Source organism: Callorhinus ursinus, unplaced genomic scaffold, assembly GCF_003265705.2.
Source record: "Callorhinus ursinus isolate GAN/ISIS: 27379988/994484 unplaced genomic scaffold, GSC_fseal_2.0 scaffold1, whole genome shotgun sequence".
In the NCBI taxonomy this organism is placed as follows: domain Eukaryota; kingdom Metazoa; phylum Chordata; class Mammalia; order Carnivora; family Otariidae; genus Callorhinus; species Callorhinus ursinus.
The window spans coordinates 138,278,045-138,301,358 of record NW_027397063.1 but is presented as its reverse complement, the minus strand read 5'-3'; the positions used below and the strand labels follow the sequence as shown (position 1 = coordinate 138,301,358).

At 38.3% G+C, this 23,314-nt stretch overlaps 1 protein-coding gene across 4 annotated transcripts in view; it reads right to left on the bottom strand.

The window, feature by feature from the left end:
- ULK4 (unc-51 like kinase 4) overlaps nucleotides 1-23,314 on the bottom strand; it is a 608,666-nt gene that overhangs the window by 438,354 nt on the left and 146,998 nt on the right. For all 4 annotated transcript variants that reach the window (XM_025883716.2, XM_025883719.2, XM_073901588.1 and 1 more), the window contains one exon: nucleotides 10,869-10,996. In XM_025883716.2, the coding sequence (XP_025739501.1) occupies nucleotides 10,869-10,996 (128 nt within the window). The remainder of the gene's footprint in view (nucleotides 1-10,868; nucleotides 10,997-23,314) is intronic.

The following is a 23,314-nucleotide window of genomic DNA, read 5'->3' as shown; positions in this document are numbered from 1 at the left end:
CGCTGTGAATTGTGCAAGACTGTTGAATCACAGATCTGTACCTCTGAAACAAATAATGCAATATATGTTAAAAAAAAAAAAAAAAAAGAAGAAGATAGCAGGAGGGGAAGAATGAAGGGGAGTAAGTCGGAGGGGGAGACGAACCATGAGAGATGATGGACTCTGAAAAACAAACTGAGGGTTCTAGAGGGGAGGGGGCTGGGGGATGGGTTAGCCTGGTGATGGGTATTAAAGAGGGCACATTCTGCGTGTAGCACTGGGTGTTATGCACAAACAATGAATCATGGAACACTACATCAAAAACTAATGATGTAATGTATGGTGATTAACATAACAATAAAAAATGGGGGAAAAAAAACTTTATTCTCATAAACTCAACAACATAGAAGAAATGGGCCAATTCTTCAAAAACTTTAAGTTACCAAAACTTGACTAAAGACAAAATTAATAATCTGAATGGCCCTGCACTGATTAAAAAATTAGATTTGGGTAAAATGCTCCAAAAAATTAAATAAATCTCCAAGCCCAGATGAATTCATTGGAGCAATCTACCAAACATTTAAAGAAAACTTAACACCAATTTTATACAATCTCCTCCAGAAAACAGAGGAGGAAGGAACATATTCCCAACTCACTTTATGAGGCCAGTATTATACTTAAACTAGAGAGAGAGAGAGAGAGAAAGGAAAGAAGGAATGGGATGGAGGAAAGAATGCCCCTGGGAAGGAGGCAGATTTATTTTCCAATCAGGATAATGAAGATAATGTCTCCTATGGGTAAAAGTTGGGCAGATTTGCCAGCACCCCTCATAAAATGAGGGTTTCCTAATCCCGGAGCTCAGCAATGACACAAACCAACCTCCCCATGTGCACAACATCCACCTGGACCTGCTTGCACATTGTTCCCTCCACTGTGGGCCCTGGGAGTCAAGGGGAACCAATTCAAACATAACCCTCAGGCCCTCCACTGTGCCCTGGGGTGATAAAGTTCTGTCTCTGACCCAGGAGTCTGTGTCTTCCACCTCCATCTATTAAAGCCAGCAGGTTTGCCTGTTAACTTTCAAGTAGGATGAAACCTTTCAGTCCTAAAAACTACTTATTGCTAAGTAGTTATTGCAAAGTAAGGATCCCTTATATAAATAGGCCAGTTTATCCATGTCCATTTGGACATGTCTGCTCTTTGAAAGACATTTAAAAGATTAAACAGACAAGCCACTGAGAGACAATATTTGCAAGTCACACATCTGATAAATAACTTCTATCATAAATATATATTTTAAAACCCTCAAAACTAAGAAAACAACCCTTTTTAATAAAGGAGAAGATATGCATAGATGGTTCAACAAGATACAGAAATGACAAATAGGTACATGAAAAGATGCTCTAAATCATAAATCATTAGGGAAATGCAAATTTAAACCACAGCAAGACAGAATGACACACCTGGTTGAATGGGTAACATTAAAACAAGACTAGTCATAGGGAGTTGGCAAGGATGTGGAAAAACTGGAATTCCCAAACACTGTGGGGGAAAATGTAAAACGGTACAACTACTTTGAAAAATAGCTTGCTGCTTCTTAAAAACATAAGACCTACCATAAGACCCAGCAATTTCACTTCTAGAAAGTTACCCAAAAGAAATGTTAAAGCGTATATCAAAAGATTTTTCCAAATGTTTTTTTTAAGTTAATTAATTTATGAGTTGAAGACTTGCAAAATGGAGATATCATTTTTAAATGATAGAAATGATAATTCTATCATTTCTCCTATATTGCTTAGCTATGAGATTTCTATAAAGAAGAACTTTGCCAAATCAACTATTTGATTATTCTGAATTAAAGTCTGTTAAATGCTGGGTAAATACTGATTTTGGCCCCTGACTAAACAATTTTCAGGATAATGGTCACCTGTCCTAACAAAGGTTGTTTATTATAATCATGACCTCAAAAATTTTTTACACTATTTTATTATATTGCAGTCATTATTCCTTTTAATGGTCAAAATGCCATCTTGGGCCAGCAGAAGCTCCTTCATGTTGGATCTTATGTTCCTTTGATGTGACCTTAGCAGTTTCTGGGAATTTCCTTGCTTTTTCAGGAATGACATGTCGTGGGCTCTATTTTGCTTATCTCTTGCATGACTGTGTAGCTGTGTCCACCATAGAGGCCATCTGCATGAAAGGCATGGTTCCTTTTAGTGGAAAAGAGCATTTAGGAATTAAAATTTGTGCTGGATTTTTAGTAGATAAAACTATAAAATAAATAAATAAATAAACTATAAAATAAGTGACTTTTTTCAAAAGAGACTAAATCAAAAAACAAACAAAAATAAAAAGACTATGAGTTCATCCTAATAATTTTGATTTCAATTAAGGGTGACAGGCTTTTAGTTTTTATTTCATAATTGTGTGTTTTCTTTTATGCTGAAAATCCTTGGCTCCTATTACAATTGGCATAATTATTAGCTTCTCTTCCTATACATACAGGTATATACAACAGTTTCAAGCCAGAAGTACAATTATTACCACCACCAACAACAACAAAATACAGCTGTAAGTTTCTTTTTTTTTTTTTTTTAAGATTTTATTTATTTGACAGAGCACAAGCAGAGGGAGAGAGAGGGAGAAGCAGGCCCCCTGCCGAGCAAGGAGCCCGATGCGGGACTTGATCCCAGGGTCCTGGGATCATGACCCGGGCTGAAGGCAGCCGCCCAACCAACTGAGCCACCCAGGCGTCCCACAGCTGTAAGTTTCTTAATGGGGTTTTTTAGTCCCTAAAATATATCCCAATAGAAATATACTGCGAAGTACTGTGATCTAAAAACATGTTTATCTCTCTTCTCTGGGTAGTTATACCACAAAGTTGATACCAGGTTATTTTTTCCATTTTTACACTACTTCCTTTTTATCATTTTTATTTTATTTTTAATCATGTACAACATTTACATGGTTTTTAAATCTAAGTCATAAACCATTTACATTCAGAGAAGTAGAGCTTTCATCCCTGCCCCTACTCCCTATTCTCTTCCTTTCCCTATAAATTGTTATTTTTTGTTAATTTTTCATTTATCCTTCCATTCTCTTTTTGAAAATATTAGTAAATGCATGTATCTTTTGTTTCCACCCCCCCTTTTTTTAATCAGATTTTATTTATTTGTCAGAGAGAGAGGGAGAGAGGGACAGAGAGCAAGCACAAGCAGGGGGAGGCAGGCAGAGGGAGAATCAGGCTCCCCACTGAGCAAGGAGCCAAATGTAGGACTCGATCCCAGGATTCTGGGATCATGACCTGAGCTGAAGGCAGACACTTAACCGACTGAGCCATTCAGGCATCCCTCACCCCCTTTCTTATACAAAAGGTAGTATATACCATAAATACTGTTCTGCACCTTGCTTGTTTTCAGGATAATAACATATATTGGAGACCACACCATGCTTGTGTATCGAGATCTTCCTGGTCCCTTCTCACAGCTCTCTAGTCCTCCATTATGGGGACTGTGGTTGGCAGAATCCTAAAGATGTGCCTCTCCCAAGATTCCCACCCCTCCTGCATCAAACACTAATCTAGGTACTACAGTGAAGAGAATTTGAAAATTAAGCTAAAAATACGTAGATTATCTACACGACCCTAAGCCAATCAGGTGAAACCTGTAAAAGCAGAGTTTTCTGTGGCTGGCAGCAGAAGAGGGAGGTCAAGGACATTTGAGGGGATGGAGAGGATTCGAGGAATACATAGTCCCCTGTTGGCCTCCAGGAAGAAAGCAAACAGCTCCACTGTGAACTGCCGATGGAGAGGAAAGTCAGCCTCTAGAATCTGAGAGCTATCACCAGCCAAAAGCCACCAAGGAAATGGGAACTTCAGTCCTACAGCTGCAAGGAAATAAATTCCACCAACAATCGGTGAGCTTAGAAGAGGACCCTGAGCCTCAGATGAAGACTGCAGCACCAGCCAACACCTTCCCTTCAAGCCTGTGACACACGAGCAGAGGGTCCCGCTACAAAGCCCTGACTCCCAACCCTTTGGAACTGTTGGATTAATAACGTGCATTGTCTTAAACCACGGAGTTTGTGGTAATTTGTTACAGTGGGAATATAAAACTCACACAAAGTTGCCAACAGTTCTCTAGCCAGTCTCCTGCTGATGCATATTTTTTTATAGGCTTTTGCCATAACAAGCAATGCCTGGTGGATGTGTGACTTCACTTCTTTGCTAATAATGGATCTTTGGACACTCTTGCCTAGAAGTAAAATGGCTGGGCAAAAGGGTGAAAACATGCAATTTTTCTAGATATTATGAAATTCCTCTTCACAGTAACTACAATATTTTACATCCCCACCAGCAAAGTATGAGAAGGCTGGTTTTAAAGAAGACATACAAATGGCCAACAGACACATGAAAAAATGCTCCACATCACTTGTCATCAGGGAAATACAAATCAAAACCACAATGAGATACCACCTTATACCAGTCAAAATGGCTAAAATTAACAATTCAGGGAACAACGAATGTTGGTGAGGATGTGGAGAAAGGGGAACCCTCCTACACTGTTGGTGGGAATGCCAGCTGGTGCAACTACTCTGGAAAACAGTATGGAGGTTCCTCAAACAGTTAAAAATAGAGCTACCATACGATCCAGCAATTGCACTACTGGGTATTTGCCCCAAAGATAGAGATACAATGAAAAGAAGGGGCAACCGTACCCCAATGTTCACAGCAGCAATGTCCACAAGAGCCAAACTGTGGAAGGAGCAGAGATGCCCTTCAACAAAAGAATGGATAAAGAAGATGTGGTCCATATATATAATGGAATATTACTCAGCCATCAGAAAGGACGAATACCTACCATTTATGTCAACATGGATGGAACTGGAGGGGATTATGCTAAGTGAAATAAGTCAAGCAGAGAAAGGTTATCACATGGTTTCACTCATATGTGGACCAGAAGGAACAGCACAGAGGAACACAGGGGAAGGGCGGGAAAACTGAGTGGGAAGAAATCAGAGAGGGAGACGAACCATGAGAGACTCGATTCTGGGAAACAAACTGAGGGTTGCAGAAGGGGAGGTGGGTGGGGGGTTGGGGTAACTGGGTGATGGGTATTAAGGAGGGCAGGTGATATGATGAGCCCTGGGTGTTATACACAACTAATGAATCATTGAACACTACATCAAAAACTAATGATGTACTATATGTTGGCTAACTGAATTTATTAAAAAAAAAAAAAAAGAAACCTAAGCATAAGACAAATGTGACTTACATATAAAACAATTAATAAAAATAGATCCAAAGAAGAAGGCTGATTTCCCCACAGCCTCACCAAGAGAATACATTTTCAGACCCTGCCAGGGCACTAAGTGAGAAACACTATCTCTGCTGGTTTCCCTTAGAATGAGGAAGAGCGAAGTGCATTCCTCTTACAATGAGGAAGCTTTCACATTTACTTGTAGGTTTAAAGGTCCTCCTCATTCCTTTCTCCATGAAGTGTCTGTTCAGAACTTTCATCTCTATTTCTGCCACATCCCTTTTATCTGTTGGCAAGTTTTGGCTTCTGCATCCTATGTTAGAGGCTTCCCTTAAGTACCTGGTGATTCTTGAGTTCCATTTATATTTTTAAATGATGCACTGAAGTGTTGTTGGGAGGTGTGTGTGCAGGAGCAGGGCCTAAGGCTGATGGGCTCCACTCCAAGAATATTCGGCAAACTGTCATTAGCTGCAGAAGGGGACATCCAAATGGCAGCCCCTGTGGGGCTTTTATCAGGATTTGGTCAGCTTCCCGGAGATGAATCTCCAGATTCTGGCCAAGAGTACATCAGCCAGGCTGCCAACAGTCTGCAAGTGCGGTAGGAAAGGGGGTGAAAGGCCTCACCCTTCAGAGTAAGTAGACTTGCAGACAATCCTCAGATTTCTCACAAGGCACCTACCTCACCTCGCTCTTACCTATATGTGAAAATACCCAAATTGGCAGCATTTCCAGTTCGCACTATCCAGAATGCATTTCAAGTCTCTTGCTGAGACAGAAAAGGCGGAGGAGTCTCCTGGATGTTTGTGTTGGAGGACAGGGTGGGGATTAACCCTCCCTGCAGATTCCCCATCAATCCTGCCTTGAGTTTCCCCTCTCCCTCACCACCGCCATCAAACCTAGCAGGCACCCCTAATTCCCAACCTTTCCAGAGTTCTGTCATGCAGGCATCAGATCTCCTCCTGGCTTTCCCCTTGCAGACAAAAAGGGACCTCGGCAATCTCCATTCTGCTAAATGAGCAAGCATTCATCTCTCAGCTTTCCAGCTTCCAAAACCCAAAGATGGGATGACAATGCTCATCGGTTTTAGTCATCTTTCCCTTTGCCTTTGTAGTTTTGTGACATTCTCATTCCTTTACTTGCAGCTCGGTACAGTATCAGAAGAGAACATGTTTGAGCAGACGACGACTGCTAACATGTCTTCAGTTAGAAACCCTCCATCGGTTCCTTTCGTCCCCCGGGGCATTCAGGGCATGTGAGGTCTCCTGGAAGCTCACTCCATCTTTCCTATTTTCACATGAACTGTCCAGGTCTCTGTCAGGAGCTCGGTGTGGTTCAGGGTATTCTTTCATACCCCCTTTCAAAGCCCTAACACCATCCCCAGCAGAGGCCATGCTCTTTTAGTTCCTCTGCTGAATTTCAAAAAAGTGCCTCTCCGCAGAGTTCTCATTACTTGTTTGTTAAAATTCTGTCAATTCCATTCGTTCTGTCCCAGTAAGCGCTACCTGTTCTTTTTCCTCCTCCTCCAAGTACCATGTCTCTCTCAACAGACTATGACAAATGTGCTTATTCAGGACTTCATCTACTCAGCACCTGACCAGGACAGGTTGTGGCAAAGAGGCAGGTGGTGAGAGGGGGCTGTTCTCTTCAAGTGCAAGGAAATGAGGTCATCTGCCTGCAACCTCACCGACCGGGGGCAGACTGGCCCCCATTCAGTCCTGCTCCCAGTCTCCTGGGAACTGGCATGCTGGCCCCAACAACCAAACATAGAAAGCATCTGCGTTTTGGACCCTGAGGAAGCCCCAGGATCTGCCGTTCACCTAGGTTTAGAAGACAGAGAGTCAACTCTGCCACAAAGCACAGGAAGAACAGAGCCTGTCCTCACCTCTCCGGCAAGGCTAAGCCTCATCTTCCAGGCTCCTTCTCTACATGCATCCTGCTCACTGTGGAGCTCCAGAGAGTCGGCAGGGTGGAAGCTGGGGCCAGGGTATGCATTCAGACCACCGTCTTCCCACCACTGCTCAAGTTTCTAAATATTCATTCAGACACACAGAAACCATAGCCGTTTCCTGGGAGGACCAAAAAGATCATGCACAGGCTCTGATGGTCTGAATGCTTTGATTCTCACCAGTTAAAGCGTTTCTGCAGTGGGGCCTGAGAGGGGGATTTGAGACAGGATGAGCAGAGTGGCTCTCAGAAGAAGAGACCCTTACACTGACCAGAAACCTGAATGACCCGAGGAAGCCAGCCTCTGGGGGAAAAGCAAAATGGGCACAAGGAACAGCACCTGGGAAGGGCCCTGTTGTGGGTCTAGTAGGCTTACTGTGTTCGAAAAGCAGTAAGAGAAACTATGTGGCTGGAATGGAGCGAGAGCCAAGAAGAGTCAGAAGACACAGGCTGACAGGTGGGCAGGGACTAGGTGAAGTAGGGCAGAGGAGGCCAAGGCCATCATTTCAGCATGACAGGATGTTTTTAGAAGAGTCTGAGCAGGGAAGAAACAAAAGTCAATTCACACTGTGTAAGAGTTTCTCTAGTTCCTACATGAAGACCAGACTATGAGTCTAGGAAACGATGTAAGAACATCTGTTGAGAAACTATATTATTTGCCCTGGTGAAAATGATGGTAGACACACAGAGCAGAGGCAGCAAAGTGAGTGGTGAGAGGCCTTTACAAATAGACAAGAACTTCACCTTCCGGTTCTAATGGACTAAGAAACAGGACGCATGCTCCCATTTGAAACAACTATAAAATATGCAGCCATCGGAACGGTACGGCACTGGCACAAGAACAGACACACAGATCAATGGAACAGCATAGAGAGTCCAGAAATGGACCCTCAACAATATGCTTAACTAATCTTCGACAAAGCAGGAAAGAATAGGCAATGGAAAAAAGAAAAATCTCTTCAACAAACGGTGCTGGGAACACTGGACAGCCACATGCGGAAGAATGAAACTGGACCACTTCCTTACACCACACACAAAAATAAGCTCAGGATGGATGAAAGACCTAAATGGGAGACAGGAGTCCATCAAAATCCTAGAGGAGAATATAGGCAGCAACCTCTTTGACCACGGCCACAGCAACTTTGTGCTAAACAATATCCAAAGGCAAGGGAAACAAAAGCAAAATGAACTACTGGGACTTCATCAGGATAAAAAGCTTTTGCATAGCAAAGGAAAACAGTTGACAAAACTAAAAGACACGTATGGAATGGGAAAAGATATTTGCAAATGCCTTATCATATAAAGGGCTAGTATCCAAAATCTGAGTCACCCAGGTGCCCCAATGTTTTGCTTTGTTTTTTATTTTTATTTTATTATGGTAAAGAACTTACCAAACTCAACGCCCAAAGAAAAAATAATCCAATCAAGAAATGGGGAAAGACATGAACAGACATTTCTCCAAAGAAGACATACAAATGGCTAACAGGGACATTAAAAAATGTTCAACATTACTCAGCATCAGGGAAATACAAATCAAAACCACAATGAGATACTACCTCACACTGGTCAGAATGGCTAAAATTAACAAGTCAGGAAATGGCAGATGTCGGCAAGGATGTGGAGAAAGGAGAATCCTCCTACACTGTTGGTGGGAATGCAAGCTGGGGCAGCCACTGTGGAAAACAGTATGGAGGTTCCTCAAAAAGTTGAAAATAGAGCTACCATACGACCAAGCAATTGCACTACTAGGTTATTTATCCAAAGGATACAAACATAGTGATTCAAAGGGGCACATGCACCCCGAAGTTTACAGCAGCAATGTCCACAATAGCCAAAATATGGAAAGAGCCTAGAGCTCCATTGACAGATGAATGGATAAAAAAGTTGTGGTATATATATATACACACACACATATATACATACAATGGAATATTATGCAGCCATCAAAAAGAATGAAATCTTGCCATTTGCAACAACGTGGATGGAACTAGAGGGCATTATGCTAAGCGAAATCAGAGAAAGACAAATACCAAGTGATCTCACTCATATGTGGAATTTAAGAAACAAAACACATGAACACAGGGGAAAGGAAGGAAAAATAAAATAAGATGAAAACAGAGAGGGAGGCAAACCATCAGAGACTCTTAACTATAGGGAACAAGTGAGGGTTGCTGGAGGGGAGGTGGATGGGGGGATGGGGTAATTGGGTGATGGGTATTAAGGAGGGCACATGACATAAAGAGGACTGGGTGTTATATGCAACTGATAAAACACTAACTTCTATCCCTGAAACTAATAATACAGTATATGTTCACGAAATTGAATTTAAATAAAAAGTTTTTAAAAAACACAACTACAAGATAGACAAAATATGTGAAACATCAGTTTTCAAGACACTGGATGTAAAACAAAGCTGGACGATGATCCCTGAGACAAGAAAGAAGGCTCTGTAGGAGCTTCTACATACCCTTCACTTAGTCTGATTAACCTGCAACATAAGGACATGCTAAAAGGCAGATGTCAAGGAAGAATCTAATAGAATCCTACAAATGCCTTCCAAGCAATGAATATGCTCAATTAAAATCACATACTCATGAACTAATATTGGTATGTGACAATACCTATCTATAAGAAAAGACATTTCAAAGACAAGATACACAAAATTAAGCTAGCAATGAGCACTAACATAGACATTTACAACTGATTTGATGAGGAAGACACTGACTTTGATCCCTAATTAAGCAAAATGTTATCTCTCCCTCAGAAAAAGAATTCTGTTCTTCTCATCTGTAGACCTGCATTACAAAAAAAATTGTACTCATTTATTAGTATATTTTTCCTATGTCAATTTAAAAATCTGTAGATATTGGTTCCCTCTCCTGTTATAGAAGTACGTTCATCAATAAAAAATTTGTGGAAGTTTGTTTTTTCTTGTTACGTAAATACAAATAGCCACAATTTTGCCTCTTAACCCATAAATCCTAAAATATTTACTCTATTTACAGGAAAAAAGTCTTCCAATCTCTAATCTAGATCAATCTCAGCAATTCTAGGGTCTCCTCAGTATTCTACAGTGAGTAACAAGCTAAATCAAGAAACAGACATTCAACCATATATTCAAGGTTCCTCTGGGTTGTAATTTTGCATGGACCAGACAGTCCAGATGCTCATCAGGAAGCATCAAAGCATGAAGGGAATCTGAGGTGCGTCAGAACAGGTTCTCCTTTTCGAGGAAGTAGGTGGAACCCAGGGAGAGAGAGATCTGCCCAGCCTAGGTCCAGTCCAGAAACTTGTCCCTGCTCTGCCTCTTCCTCTACACTTCACTAGACTATTCCGCTGGGCTTCCAGCTGCTCATTCCAGAATCTTACAAAAGTGAAAACTATGACCAAACCAAGAGTCAAGAATGCCTCCCAAAGATGCAAGCCAGAACCAACTTTAACACCCTGACTTGGACCGTCCTCACACCTAGGAACTCCAGCTCCTTCCCACCACCCTGCCTCAGCTCCAGAGGTCTTCTCTCGGTCCTCTGTATTTCCCAGCTGCAGCTGTATGTGAAAAATTAAACCCATAGAAAGGTCCAGGAAAAAAAATTTTCAGCATTAGGCATACAGAGGCCAAGAAATACTAACAATAAAAGAGGTTCCAAATCGATGTTATTGATGAAACCATATCAGAGAAAATCATACCTTGCCTGGCAGCTGAGCAGCAGCATCTCATGGTTATGAATCAAAATATATAAAAGAACGAGGAAGGCTTTTGCTCTAATGGAAGTTGAGGGGCTGTCAAGTAAACGGATAATTGTAGAGACAAAATCCTGTGGAAGATAATAAAATACTTTTTGAGAAAACATGAAATGAATAGAGCAGTCAACTATCAGGGTCAGTAGTGTACAATAACTAAACAGAGCGCAAAAAAATAAAATATCAGCTACTGGTTTTGCATTCTTAATTGGCGCTGGACTCTATACTAAAATTTTAGTATGTATTATCCCATTTAAACCTGAAAACTAGCCATAACAACATGATACTATGATCCCTATTTTTTTTTAAAAGATTTTATTCATCTATTTGAGAGAGAGAGCATGAGTCGGGGGGGAAGGGGCAGAGGGAGAGAGAGAAGCAGACTCCCCACTGAGCTGGGAGCCCAGTGAGGTGCTCCTTGCAGGGCTTAACCCCAGGACCCCAGGATCAACCTCAGCCGAAGGCAGATGCTTAACCGACTGAGCCACCCAGGCGCCCCAATGTTTTGTTTTTTAATTTTACTATGTTATATTAATCACATCATTAGTTTGTGATGTAGTGATCCATGATTCGTTGTTTGCATATAACACCCAGTGCTCCATTCAGTATGTACCCTTTAATACCCATCACCAGGCTAACCCATCCCCCCACCCCCCTCTAAAATCCTGTTTGTTTCTCAGTCCATAGTCTTTCATTGTTTGTATCCCCCTCTGATATCCCCCCTTCATTTTTCCCTTCCTATCTTTTTTTTTTAATATATAATGTATTATTTGTTTCAGAGGTACAGGTCTATGATTCATCAGTCTTACACAATTCACAGTGCTCACCATGGCACATACCCTCCCCAATATCTATCACGCAGCCATCCCATCCCTCCCACCCCCCACCACTCCAGCAACCTGTTTGTTTCCTGAGATTAAGAATTCCTTATATCAGTGAGATCAAATGATACCTGTCTTTTTCTGATTGACTTATTTCACTTAGCATAATACCCTCTAGTTTCATCCACGTCGTTGCAAATGGCAAGATTTCATTCCTTTTGATGGCTGCATAATATTCCATTATATATATATATACCACATATTCGTTATCCATTCATCTGTTGATGGACATCTTGGCTCCTTCCATAGTTTCAGGCACCCCATTTATCCCTATTTTATTTTACTTATTTTTTTTAAAGATTTTATTTATTTATTTCACAGAGAGAAACAGCGAGAGAGGAACACAAGCAGGGGGAGTGGGAGAGGGAGAAGCAGGCTTCCCACCACGCAGGGAGCCTGATGTGGGGCTCGATCCCAGGACCCTGGGACCATGACCTGAGCTGAAGGCAGACACTTAACGACTGAGCCACCCAGGTGCCCCGTTATCCCTATTTTAAAGAGGAAAATCAATCTTGAAAAGTTAACCAATTCAAAAAGTTGGATTGAAATCAAGGCCAGTGGGACAACAAAGCCTTCCTCTTAACCATTCAACCACCCAACAGGAAGTGTGGCAATAAATAACTAGAAAAATTGCAAGTCACAACTGCACGTACACGTGAACATCTGTACAAACCTGCATCTATAGAAAACACATCTCTAGTCTATATAACTAAGGTCCTACGGATATACGAATACCCAAAAGAAGAACCTATATTTCTATAACATTCTGTAACCAAAGGCATAATACAACACAGAGGAACACATACTGACTACTATTTATATTATTTTCCCTTCTAACAGATTGTACATCATCTCAGGTACCTATAGATATGCAAAAAGGAAATGCAGACACATACATATATGCACACAGAGTTAATGAATGTAAGCAGGCAGGAATACTGGATTGTACTGTTAGCAAGATGGCTACACAGAGCAAGAGTGGAACTTCCCAATGGTCCTGAAGAGAAGCAAACACCTAACAGTGACACTATTATGTCCAAGGCAAATGTAAGCAGTTCGATTTTTTGGCCATGCCACGGTCCTTTTACACTGGGTGCTATGCTGCCAAGCAGGAAGAATTTACATAGTCAGGCACCTGCTTTTATTTAAGGATGGAGAAATACCTACATATCTATACCTATGCATGAGTCTCACCAGGTCATGAACAAAATAATCAAGCTAATTCATCACCTAGGGTTAAAAAACAAATCAACACTAAGGTATCTTTGAGTAATAGATCTGTTTCCACCTTTCCAGCAGGTAGACAGTAGAAAACCCAATTCTCCACAGTCAATTCCCATTCTAATTTATACCCTGGGCCCAAGTACCACAATTACAAATCTGTTTCCCACACTAATACCACCTGCCACACAAACACATAATTCCAAAACCACTCAAAGATCCACTAGCCTTAGACTGAAAAACTGTTCGGATTACAGGAGACTAAAAAGTCATGATAACTGATGCAATTCAAGATCTGGCAACTTTGTTTCACATAAAAGAACATTACTGGGACAATTGCAAAATCTGAATAAGGTCTGTAGATGAGTTAATAACGTTAAATTTTAAATGTTAATTTCTTTTTAAATCCATGGCTTGTTTTTAGGGAATATTCAGTAAAGTAATTAAAACTAAAGGAGCATCAAAAACCAAAACAAAACAAACAAAAAAAGTAAAGGAGCATCAGGTCTCCAACCTCTTCTCATTTTGGCCACACACATGCACACACACGGTAAAAGAAAGAAAGTATAAATCAAACATGGTAAAATACTAACATTTGCTAAATGTGGGTAAAGGGTATACTACAATCCTTTGAACCACACATCCAACACTAAACTCAGAACCTACCCTAAACATGATACTCGCCCTCTGAGGATCATCAATTCAAGATCAAACTTAAAAACCTGAGCATCTTCCTCGACTCCTCCTTCCTCCCATGTCCAATTGATCCCCAATTACTGTGAGAGTGATACCCCCACTAACATTGCCTTATATTTCAATGCACCATTATATTTTTCCTGAATTACTATAACTTTGCTTTCTTCCATCTATTTCACAAGTGATAGCCACAGTGCTCTTCTCCAACAGCGAATATGATTATGTTATTCACCTATAAAATATCCTCAATAGTTGCTGCAATCCTTGAGATGAACCCTTACCAAAGCATACAAAGCTTTTCATGATCTGGCCTTTTATTATCTTTCCAAAATCACTTATCATTCCACCACTCATCTATATAACCCCCAACACTCACTCTGGGGAAATGAACCAAGAAAACAGAGGATACTGAACAAAGGGAAGAGAGGAAGGGAATCCCACGATGATTCCAGGTGACAGTTATAACCAGGCACAGAGGGCAGCCTAACCATATTGGAGTTGTTTAGAAGACTCCAGGAGAGATCTCTTTAAGGAGAAAAAAAATGGACAGAACACCTGATGCATTGAAATGCAATCTAAAAACAGAAAGTTATGTAATAAAATTCTGCTGAATGTTGAGCTAACCAAAACTAACAGAATGAGTGCATGTTTGTGGTAGTGTCATACCTGCAAGTAAACTCCACACAAATCTAAAATTTAAAAAATAAACAAAAAAGAATAAAAATATCTACAAGAGGCCACAGGACATATCAGATGTATATATATTTACACACACACACACACACACACAAGCATTTATAGGCATGAAAAAGATCCAAGACAGTTAACGATACAAGGAATAAAAAGTATAAACATACCTTAGGAATAGAGATGCAAAAATCCTCAACAAATATATGCAATTTGAATCCAATGATACATAAAACGTATAAATAAGATCACAATCAAGTAGAATTTATCTCAGAAATCAAGACTGGTTCAATATTTGAGTATCAATCCACGTAATTCAGCAGATTAAATAAGAAAAATCACATGATCATATCAATAAATAATGAAAAAGCATTTGACACAATTCAACATCCATTCATGATAATAACAATTTTTTTTAAAGATTTTATTTATTTATTTGACAGAGACACAGCGAGAGAGGGAACACAAGCAGGGGGAGTGGGAGAGGGAGAAGCCGGCTTCCCGCAGAGCAGGGAGCCTGATGCGGGGCTCGATCCCAGGACCCTGGGATCATGACCCGAGCCGAAGGCAGACGCTCAACAACTGAGCCACCCAGGCACCCCCAACATCCATTCATGATAAAAACCCACCGAACAAGGAACAGAAGGGAACTTCCTCAATCTATAAAAGAGTATTAAAGAAAAATTGCAGCTAACATCATACTTAGAGGGGAAACACCTGATGCTTCCCCATGGAGACTGGGAATTAAACAAGCATGTCCATTCCCATTACTCATAATTCAATATTTTACTGAAAGTCATTGCCAGTATAAGGAAAGAAAAATAAATAAAAGTCATTCACACTATAATGGAAACAATATTCTCAGAGGTTATGATTGTCTATGTAGAAAATCCCAAGGAATCTACAGAAAGGCTTCTATACCTTATGAGTTTAGCAAGATCTGGTGTAGTTCTATACACCAGTAATGAACGATTAGAATAGAAAACAAATTTTTTGAAGTATCATTTTTCAATAACTCTAACAAGAACAACATCAGAAATACAGGTATAAACCTAACAAAATTTGTGGAGAATCACTAAGCTGAAAACTATACAACAATCATGAAAGAAAAAATGTTAAAGACATAAATAAATGAAGTGACATTTCACGTTCATCTCTAAAAACTCAAGATAGTTAATATGCCAATTTTCCCCCAAACTGACTTACAGATTTAATTCCAATAAAAAAAAATCCCAGCAGGATTTTTTGTAGATATAAACAAGCTAATCATAAAGTTTATATGGAAAGGCAAAGGAACCCCTAAGCAAAACAATTTGGGGGGAAAAAGATGAATCACACAATTATTTTAAAACATAAAAAAAACCCTAGAGTAATCAAAACAATGTGGTATTGACAAAATGACAGATACACAGACCAAGGAAACAGAGTTCAGAAATGGAATCAATTAGTTTAGGACAGGTTGCAAAGGGAACTTAGGATAAAGGACAGTTTTTTCAATAAGTAGTACTTATTATGGATATCCACATACAAAAAAAAAATTTACTTCATTTCATACTGTGCACCATATGCAAAAATTGCAATCATACAAAATGAATCATATATCTGAATAAAAAATGTGAAACTATAAAGTTCTTACAAGAAAACAGAACAGAAAATCTTCATGACCTTTGATTAGGCAGTTTTTAGATATAATACCAAAAGCACAATCCATAAAAGAAATAACTGATGACCTGAACTTCATGAATATTAAAATTATCCTCTGTGGAAGACAAATACAACAAGACAAGCCACATACTAGCATAAAATATTTGTATGCAGAATATACAAAGAACTCTCAAAACTCAGTATTAAGAAAAAACATTTTTAATGGGCAAAATATTTAAACAGACATTTCACCAAAGGACATATGCAGATATTCACATAAACACAAGAGGAAGCTCAATGTCACAATCATTAAAATAATGCAAGTTGAGATCACAGTGAGACACTATGCAATTATTTGAATGACCAACTAAAAATGACTACTATGTGGAACAACTAGAATTCTATATACATAGCTAGTAGGACTGCAAAATGGCACAGTTACTCTAGAAAACAGCTTGGCAGTTTCATAAAAAATTGTTAAACACACAACTACCATATATGTTGCAGCCACTGTACTTCTAAGTATTTATTCTAGTGAAATAAAAATGTATGCTCACAGAAAAACCTACACACAAAATTTGACAGCAATACTTTTCGTGTAACAGTCAAGAAGTGAAAACAACCCATATGTCCTTGAATGAGTACATGGGTATATAAACTGTGGTATATCTACATAATGGAACAGTACTCAGCAACAAAAAGAAATGAACTATTGATACAACATGGATGAATTTCAACTGCATTTAAAAAAAAGTCTCAAAGATTACATACAAAACAGTTCCATTTACATAACATTTTAGAAAAGGTAAAACTTTGGGGCAGAGAAGACATCAGTAATTGCCAGGGAATGGGGTGGGAGGTGGTTTGCCTAAAAAGGGAGCAGCACAATGTCATTCTTTGCGATGCCGCAATTGTTCTGTATCCTTCTTGTGGTGGTAGTGACAGGGTCTACACATGTGTTAATCCTCACAGAACTGTACTCCAAAAAGTAAATTTATCACTTCTAACATGTTAGAGTGATAAAGTGGTAAATGTTAGAAGTGATAAAAAGTGAGAGAGGCAAACAAGAATAGAAAGTAGGAACTGTGTTTGTGTTCCTAATATACAAAGAGTTACAGAATGACTCTGCCTCACATATAAGGCAGAATTTAGGCCAAAAAGAAGTAAACAAGATGAGGAAGACTTTTTAATGCTAAAGGCCACTTAACACTTAACAAGTAATGAATACAGTAATGAATGCTATGCCTTAAAGAGCATAGTAACCACTTTTATAAAGTTGAAACTATAGAAGATGCAAGAAGCAACAGACTTTATCATACCACTCTCGGCCCAAGAAGGTCAAGAGAACAAAAATAAGTGAGAACATAAAAGACTAAATGACATACACAACAGATGTTATGGTATATATCCAACTTTACACTTAGATAACAGAAAATGTACCTTTTTCTTCAACATAAAATGTTCCTTTAAACTGACCATATAAAAGGTCACAAAGAAAACCTTAATGTAATCCATAAAATAAAAAATATTTTCAGATTTCATCTCTCCCCCAACCCACCTCCCCTCTGACAACCACCAGTTTGTTCTCTGTACTTAAGAGTCTTTTTTGTTTGTCTCTTTTTTGGTTGTTCATTTGTTTTGTTTCTTAAATTCCACATATGAGTGAAATCAGATGGTACTTGTCTTGCTCTTATTTCACTTATCATTATACCCTCTGAAGTCCATCCATATTGTTGCAAATGGCAAGATCTCATTCCTTTTTATGGCTGAATAATATGTGTGTGGGGGGGGGCATCATCTTTATCCATTCATCTATCAATGGATGCTTCAGTTGCTTCCATATCTTGGCTGTAAATAATGCTGCAATAAACAAAGATGCATTATCTTTTTGCATTATTGTTTTCATTTTACTTGGGTAAATATCCAGTTGCGAAATTATGAGATCATATGGTAATTCTATTTTTAATTTTTTGAGGAGGCTCTATACTGTTTCCCACAGTGGCTGCTCCAGTTTGCATTCCCACCAACAGTGCACGAGGATTCCTTTTCCTTCACATCCCCACCAACATTTGTTATCTCTTGTCTTTTTGATTCCAGTCACTCTGACAGGAGTATGGCAATATCTCATTGTGGTTTTGATTTGCATTTCCCTGATTGTTAGTGATGTTGAGCCATCTTTTCATGGGTCTGTTAGCCATCTGTATATCTTCTTTGGAAAAATGTCTTTTTAGGTCCACTGCCCATTTTTAATTAGATTTGGGGTGTTTTCTTTTTGGCATTGAGTTGCATAAGTTCTTTATATATTTTAGATATTAACCCCTAAATGATATTGACTATATCATTTGCAAATATCTTCTCTCATTCAGTAGGTTGCTTTTTTGTGTTGTTGATGGTATCTTTTGCTGTGAAAAAGCTTTTTATTTTGGTGTAGTTCCAATAATTTTGCCTTTGTTTCCCTTGCCTGAGGAGACATATCTAAAAAAATTGTTTCTACGGCTGATGTCACAGAAATTACTATGTTTTCTTTTAGGAATCTTATGGTTTCAAGTCTCACAGTTAGGTCCTTAATCCATTTTGAGTTTATTTTTGTGTATAGTGTAAGAAAGTGCTCCAGTTTTCCCAGAATCATTTGTTGAAATAACTGTCTTTTCCCCATTGTATATTCTTGCCTTCACTGTCGTAGATTAATTCACCATAAAAGCACAGGTTTATTTCTGGACTCCCTATTCTGTTACATTGATCTGTGTGTCCATTTTTGTGTCAGTACCATACTGTTTTGATTACTACAGCTTTGTAGTATATCTTGAAATCTGGAATTGTGATACCTCCAGCTTTGTTCTTCTTTTTCAAGATTGCTTTGGACTTTTTGGGGTCTTCTGGGATTCCATACAAATTTTAGGATCATTTGTTCTGGTACTGTGAAAAGTGTTGTTGGTATTTTGATACGGATTGCAATAAATCTATAGATGGCTTTAGGTAGTATGGGCATTTTAAAAATATTAATTCTTCTAATCCATGAGCATGGAATGTCTTTCCATTTGTGTTTTATAGTTTGTAGTACATGTCTTTTACCTCCTTAGTTAAGTTTGTTACGAGGTATTTTATTATTTTGGGTGCACCTGAAAATGGGATTTTTCTTAATTTCTCTGCTACTTGATTATTAGCACATAGAAATGCAATGGATTTCTGTGCATTGGTTTTGTATCCAGTGACATCAGTTCTAGTAGTTTAGCAGAATCTTTAGGGTTTTCTATATAGAGTATCACGTCATCTGCAAATAGTGAAAGTTTTACTTCTTCCTTACCAACCTGGATGCATTTTATTTCTTTTTCTTGTCTAATTGGTGTGGCTAAGATTTCCAGTGCTATGTTGAATAGAAGTCGGGAGAGTGACATCCTTGTTTTGTTCCTGATCTTAGAGGAAAAGCTCTTGGCTTCTCACCATTGAGTATGATGTTAGCTGTGGGCCTTTATTGGCGTTTATTGTGTTGAGCTATGTTCCCTCTAAACCTACTTTGTTGAGGGTTTTTAAACTATGAATGAATGTTGTACTCTGTCAAATGCTTTTTTTGTGTCTATTGAGATCATATGGTTTTATCCCTTCTCTTGTTGATGTGATGTATATTGATTGAGTTGTGAATAATGAACCATTCTTGCATCCCTGAAATAAATCCCACTTGGTTGTAGTGAATGATTTTTTTCATATATTGCTAGATTCAGTTTGCTAATATTTTGTTGAGATTTTTACATCTGTGTTTATCAGATATATTGGCCTGTAGTTCTTTTCTGTAATGTCGTTTTCTAGTTTTGTTATAAGAGTAATGTTGAAACTCAGAGAGTGAATTTGAAAGCTTCCTTCTATTTTTTTGGAATAGTTTGAGAAGAAAAAAATTTTTATTAGCATGATGCAATAAAACTAGAAATTAATAAAAGCACCAATAATTCAAAAGATCCTTATACCTGGAAATTTTTCTCTATACAAGCCAAAATTTAAAAACTTAAAAATATGGGATACATTTAGAACAGCAGTCAGAAGAAAATACAACCTGTAAATACATTTGTAAATGAAAATGGAACAAAAATATGAGAACTAAATTCCCAACACTGAAACTGAAAAAAAATAATAAAATAAAAATGAAGAAAATCAAAGAAAATAAAGATGCAAACATAAGGTAATAACATAGAAAATAGAAAAAAAAGGCAAATGATAAATAAGTCAAAATGCTGGTTTTTTGAAAAATAACAAAATAGAGAAAGCACTAAGAAAAAAGGGGAGACAGCAAAGATATAAAAAAAAAAGTAAAAAAATATAGCGGCATGAAAGTCAGCTGTGTTCTGTGCAGAAGCAATTCATATTTTACTACTCTATAATGTTCTACTATGTGAACACAGAAAAATATATGAATCCATTCTACTCCTGAACATTTGTGTTGTTTGGAGTTTGGGACTATTATGAATAAAGCTGCTATGGACATTCTCATGATACATTTATGTATCTTTTCGTGAACAAATAACGTATGTATTCACTTCTCTTGCATATATACCTGAGAGCAGAGCCTCTAAGTCAAGAAGTAGGCATCTCTTTAGCTTTAATAGAGGCTGTCAAATGATTTTCCCAAGTGGTTGTACTAAGTTATTCTTCACTAATATATGAAAGTTGCATTTCCACATCTTTCCCAACACTTGTTATCCATCTTTTCATTTTATCTAAAGTTTTAACTGAGTTTAGAGCAAATATGATGAACACAAATGACAGTCAATTTAGGAGAAATTTCTAAACAGTCTAGTATTACTTTAAAGCCAAAATTTATGAATAAGATAACACATCCCTTATTCTAACTCAAAAGGAACTAAAAAGGATTCACGGCAATCTATATACACATAGATTCCATATAAGGAGATCTATATTTAAATAGATTTAACTCCCTGACAAAGAATACAACATAAGACTTTAGTATAAATAAAAAATCAAGAAAATGAAAATGTGTATTAACTTAAAGAAAATAGTTATAAATCATGAATACTCCTGCTAAAGATTTTTATGTATATTAAAATGCATCTTCTTAAATTTTAAACACTTAAATTTTTTAAGTACTCATAGATTTAGCATTTATGCATTCAAGTCTAAAACCATTATGCCAAAAATATAATTGGTGCTTTCTCTTTCTTTTCCACATGCCTAGGAAAGTAGCTAAATAAAACTGAAAACTCCATAGTTTTCACTCTATTAGGTCATGAAAAGATGAATTCCTTCAACAAAGAATAACAAAAATACAAACATTTTAAGAAAAAACTTGAGAAAAATGTATGACTTAAAGAAAACCATAGCTTTTGATTGAGTGATAAGAGAACTCTTGAACAACTGGAGTGGCAGCATAATATACAGACTGGGAAAGAACTTGGAATCAGGAGCCAAGCAAACCTGACTACAAATGCCACATTCCTTGACAAAATAACCTCTCTAGGATTCTGTTTCCCCAACTTCAAAATAAAATGGAGATGATTACACTGACATTTTTACAGGATTGATATAATGATTGAAGGCTTTTTGCCCAACTTAAAAATGCTAAAATAACTAAAAATACTAAATAATGTATTTTCCATACAATTACTAAAACATATAAAGTGCTGCAAGAACTAAAGTTTTGAAATGTGTATGGGAAACATAAATAAAACAATAGAAAGAGGAAAATAATCAGAAGTATATTTAAGACTTTAGCAAATAAAAAAGATAGACTATTCATTTATCGAGATTCTTACTTTTCTACTTACACTAGAAAGACTCCAAATGTGTTGTTAAAAATTTCAATTTAAAGAAGGGGTGGGGGAACAGCCTTATGATACGTCTGTCGAAATAAATACATAATCTTGGAAAAAGTATTTGAAATATGTACAAATCACTTTTACCAATAAAAAATTTATGAACACTCCAGTCAAAAAACACATGAACTAGCAAACAACTGATAAAAGAACTCTAAACTGCCTAACAAGGAAATAAATCTTCTACTCTCACTAGTAGGCAAAGAAATGCAAATTTCAGAAGAATAAGATTCCGATTCATTGCAAAGCAGACCAGCAAAGATGAAAATGGATAGCAGCCAGTGTTGGCATGGTCATGGATAAATGGATAAATCTTAAATAGAGCCCATATGAAAATAATGTTATTTTGTGAACAAATAATGTATGTATTCACTTCTCTTGCATATATACCTGACAGCAGAACCTCCAGCTGGGAGGAAAGTAAGTTATTTCTCAAAGGCCTTAAAAATGTTATTTTCTTCTGACACAGCTGTTACAGCTCAAGAAATTTCTCCTAACAAAATGATGAACAAATGAGCTTTACGTACAATAATGTTTGCTGTAGCGGGCGCCTGGGTGGCTCAGTTGGTGAAGCGACTGCCTTCGGCTCAGGTCATGATCCTGGAGTCCCGGGATCGAGTCCCACCATCAGGCTCCCTGCTCGGCAGGGAGTCTGCTTCTCCCTCTGACCCTCTCCCCTTTCATATGCTCTCTAATAAATAAATAAAATCTTTTAAAAAAAAATGTTTGCTGTAATATTGTTTACATGACAGAAACAAAAACAAGCAACAATCTTAATATCCCCAAATAGGGGATTTGTTAAGTAAATCATAACTGTAGCAAAGACTGTATCTACCCCACTTCCCGTTTCATTGTCTTCTTTCATGGCAAACACTAACAACACGCTTGGTGGGTGGAGGTGTATAAGGGGCACTACATGACTTCCAGAGCCAGGTCAGAAAAGGCCAGGTGGCCTCTGCCTGCTTCTCTTAGAAAATACTTTTTTTTTTTTTTTTAAGATTTATTTATTTTAGAGTGAGAGAGAGCACGGCAGTAGGGGGGTGCAGAGGGAGAGAGGAGAGAAGAGAAACTCAAGCAGACTCCATGTGGAGCATGGAGCACAATGTGGGGGCTCGATCCCATGACCTCAAGACCACAACCCAAGCTGAAACCAAGAGTCGGATGCTCAACAGACTGTGCCACCCAGGCATCCCTCTCAGAGCACTTGTGGAACCCAGCCACTATGCTGTAAGGAAGCCCAAACAACCTTCAGAGGCCCACGTGGAAAGCAAATGAGGCTCCCATCCCACAGCCCCAGGGGGGTGCCCACTGAATGGCTAGCACCAACTTGCTGCTCATATGAATGAACGAACCATCTGGAAAATTTATTCTCCAAACCCACTCCATCTTCCCAGCTAACACGGCCCTGCTGGAATTACAGATTTGTGAGCAAAATGAATTACTG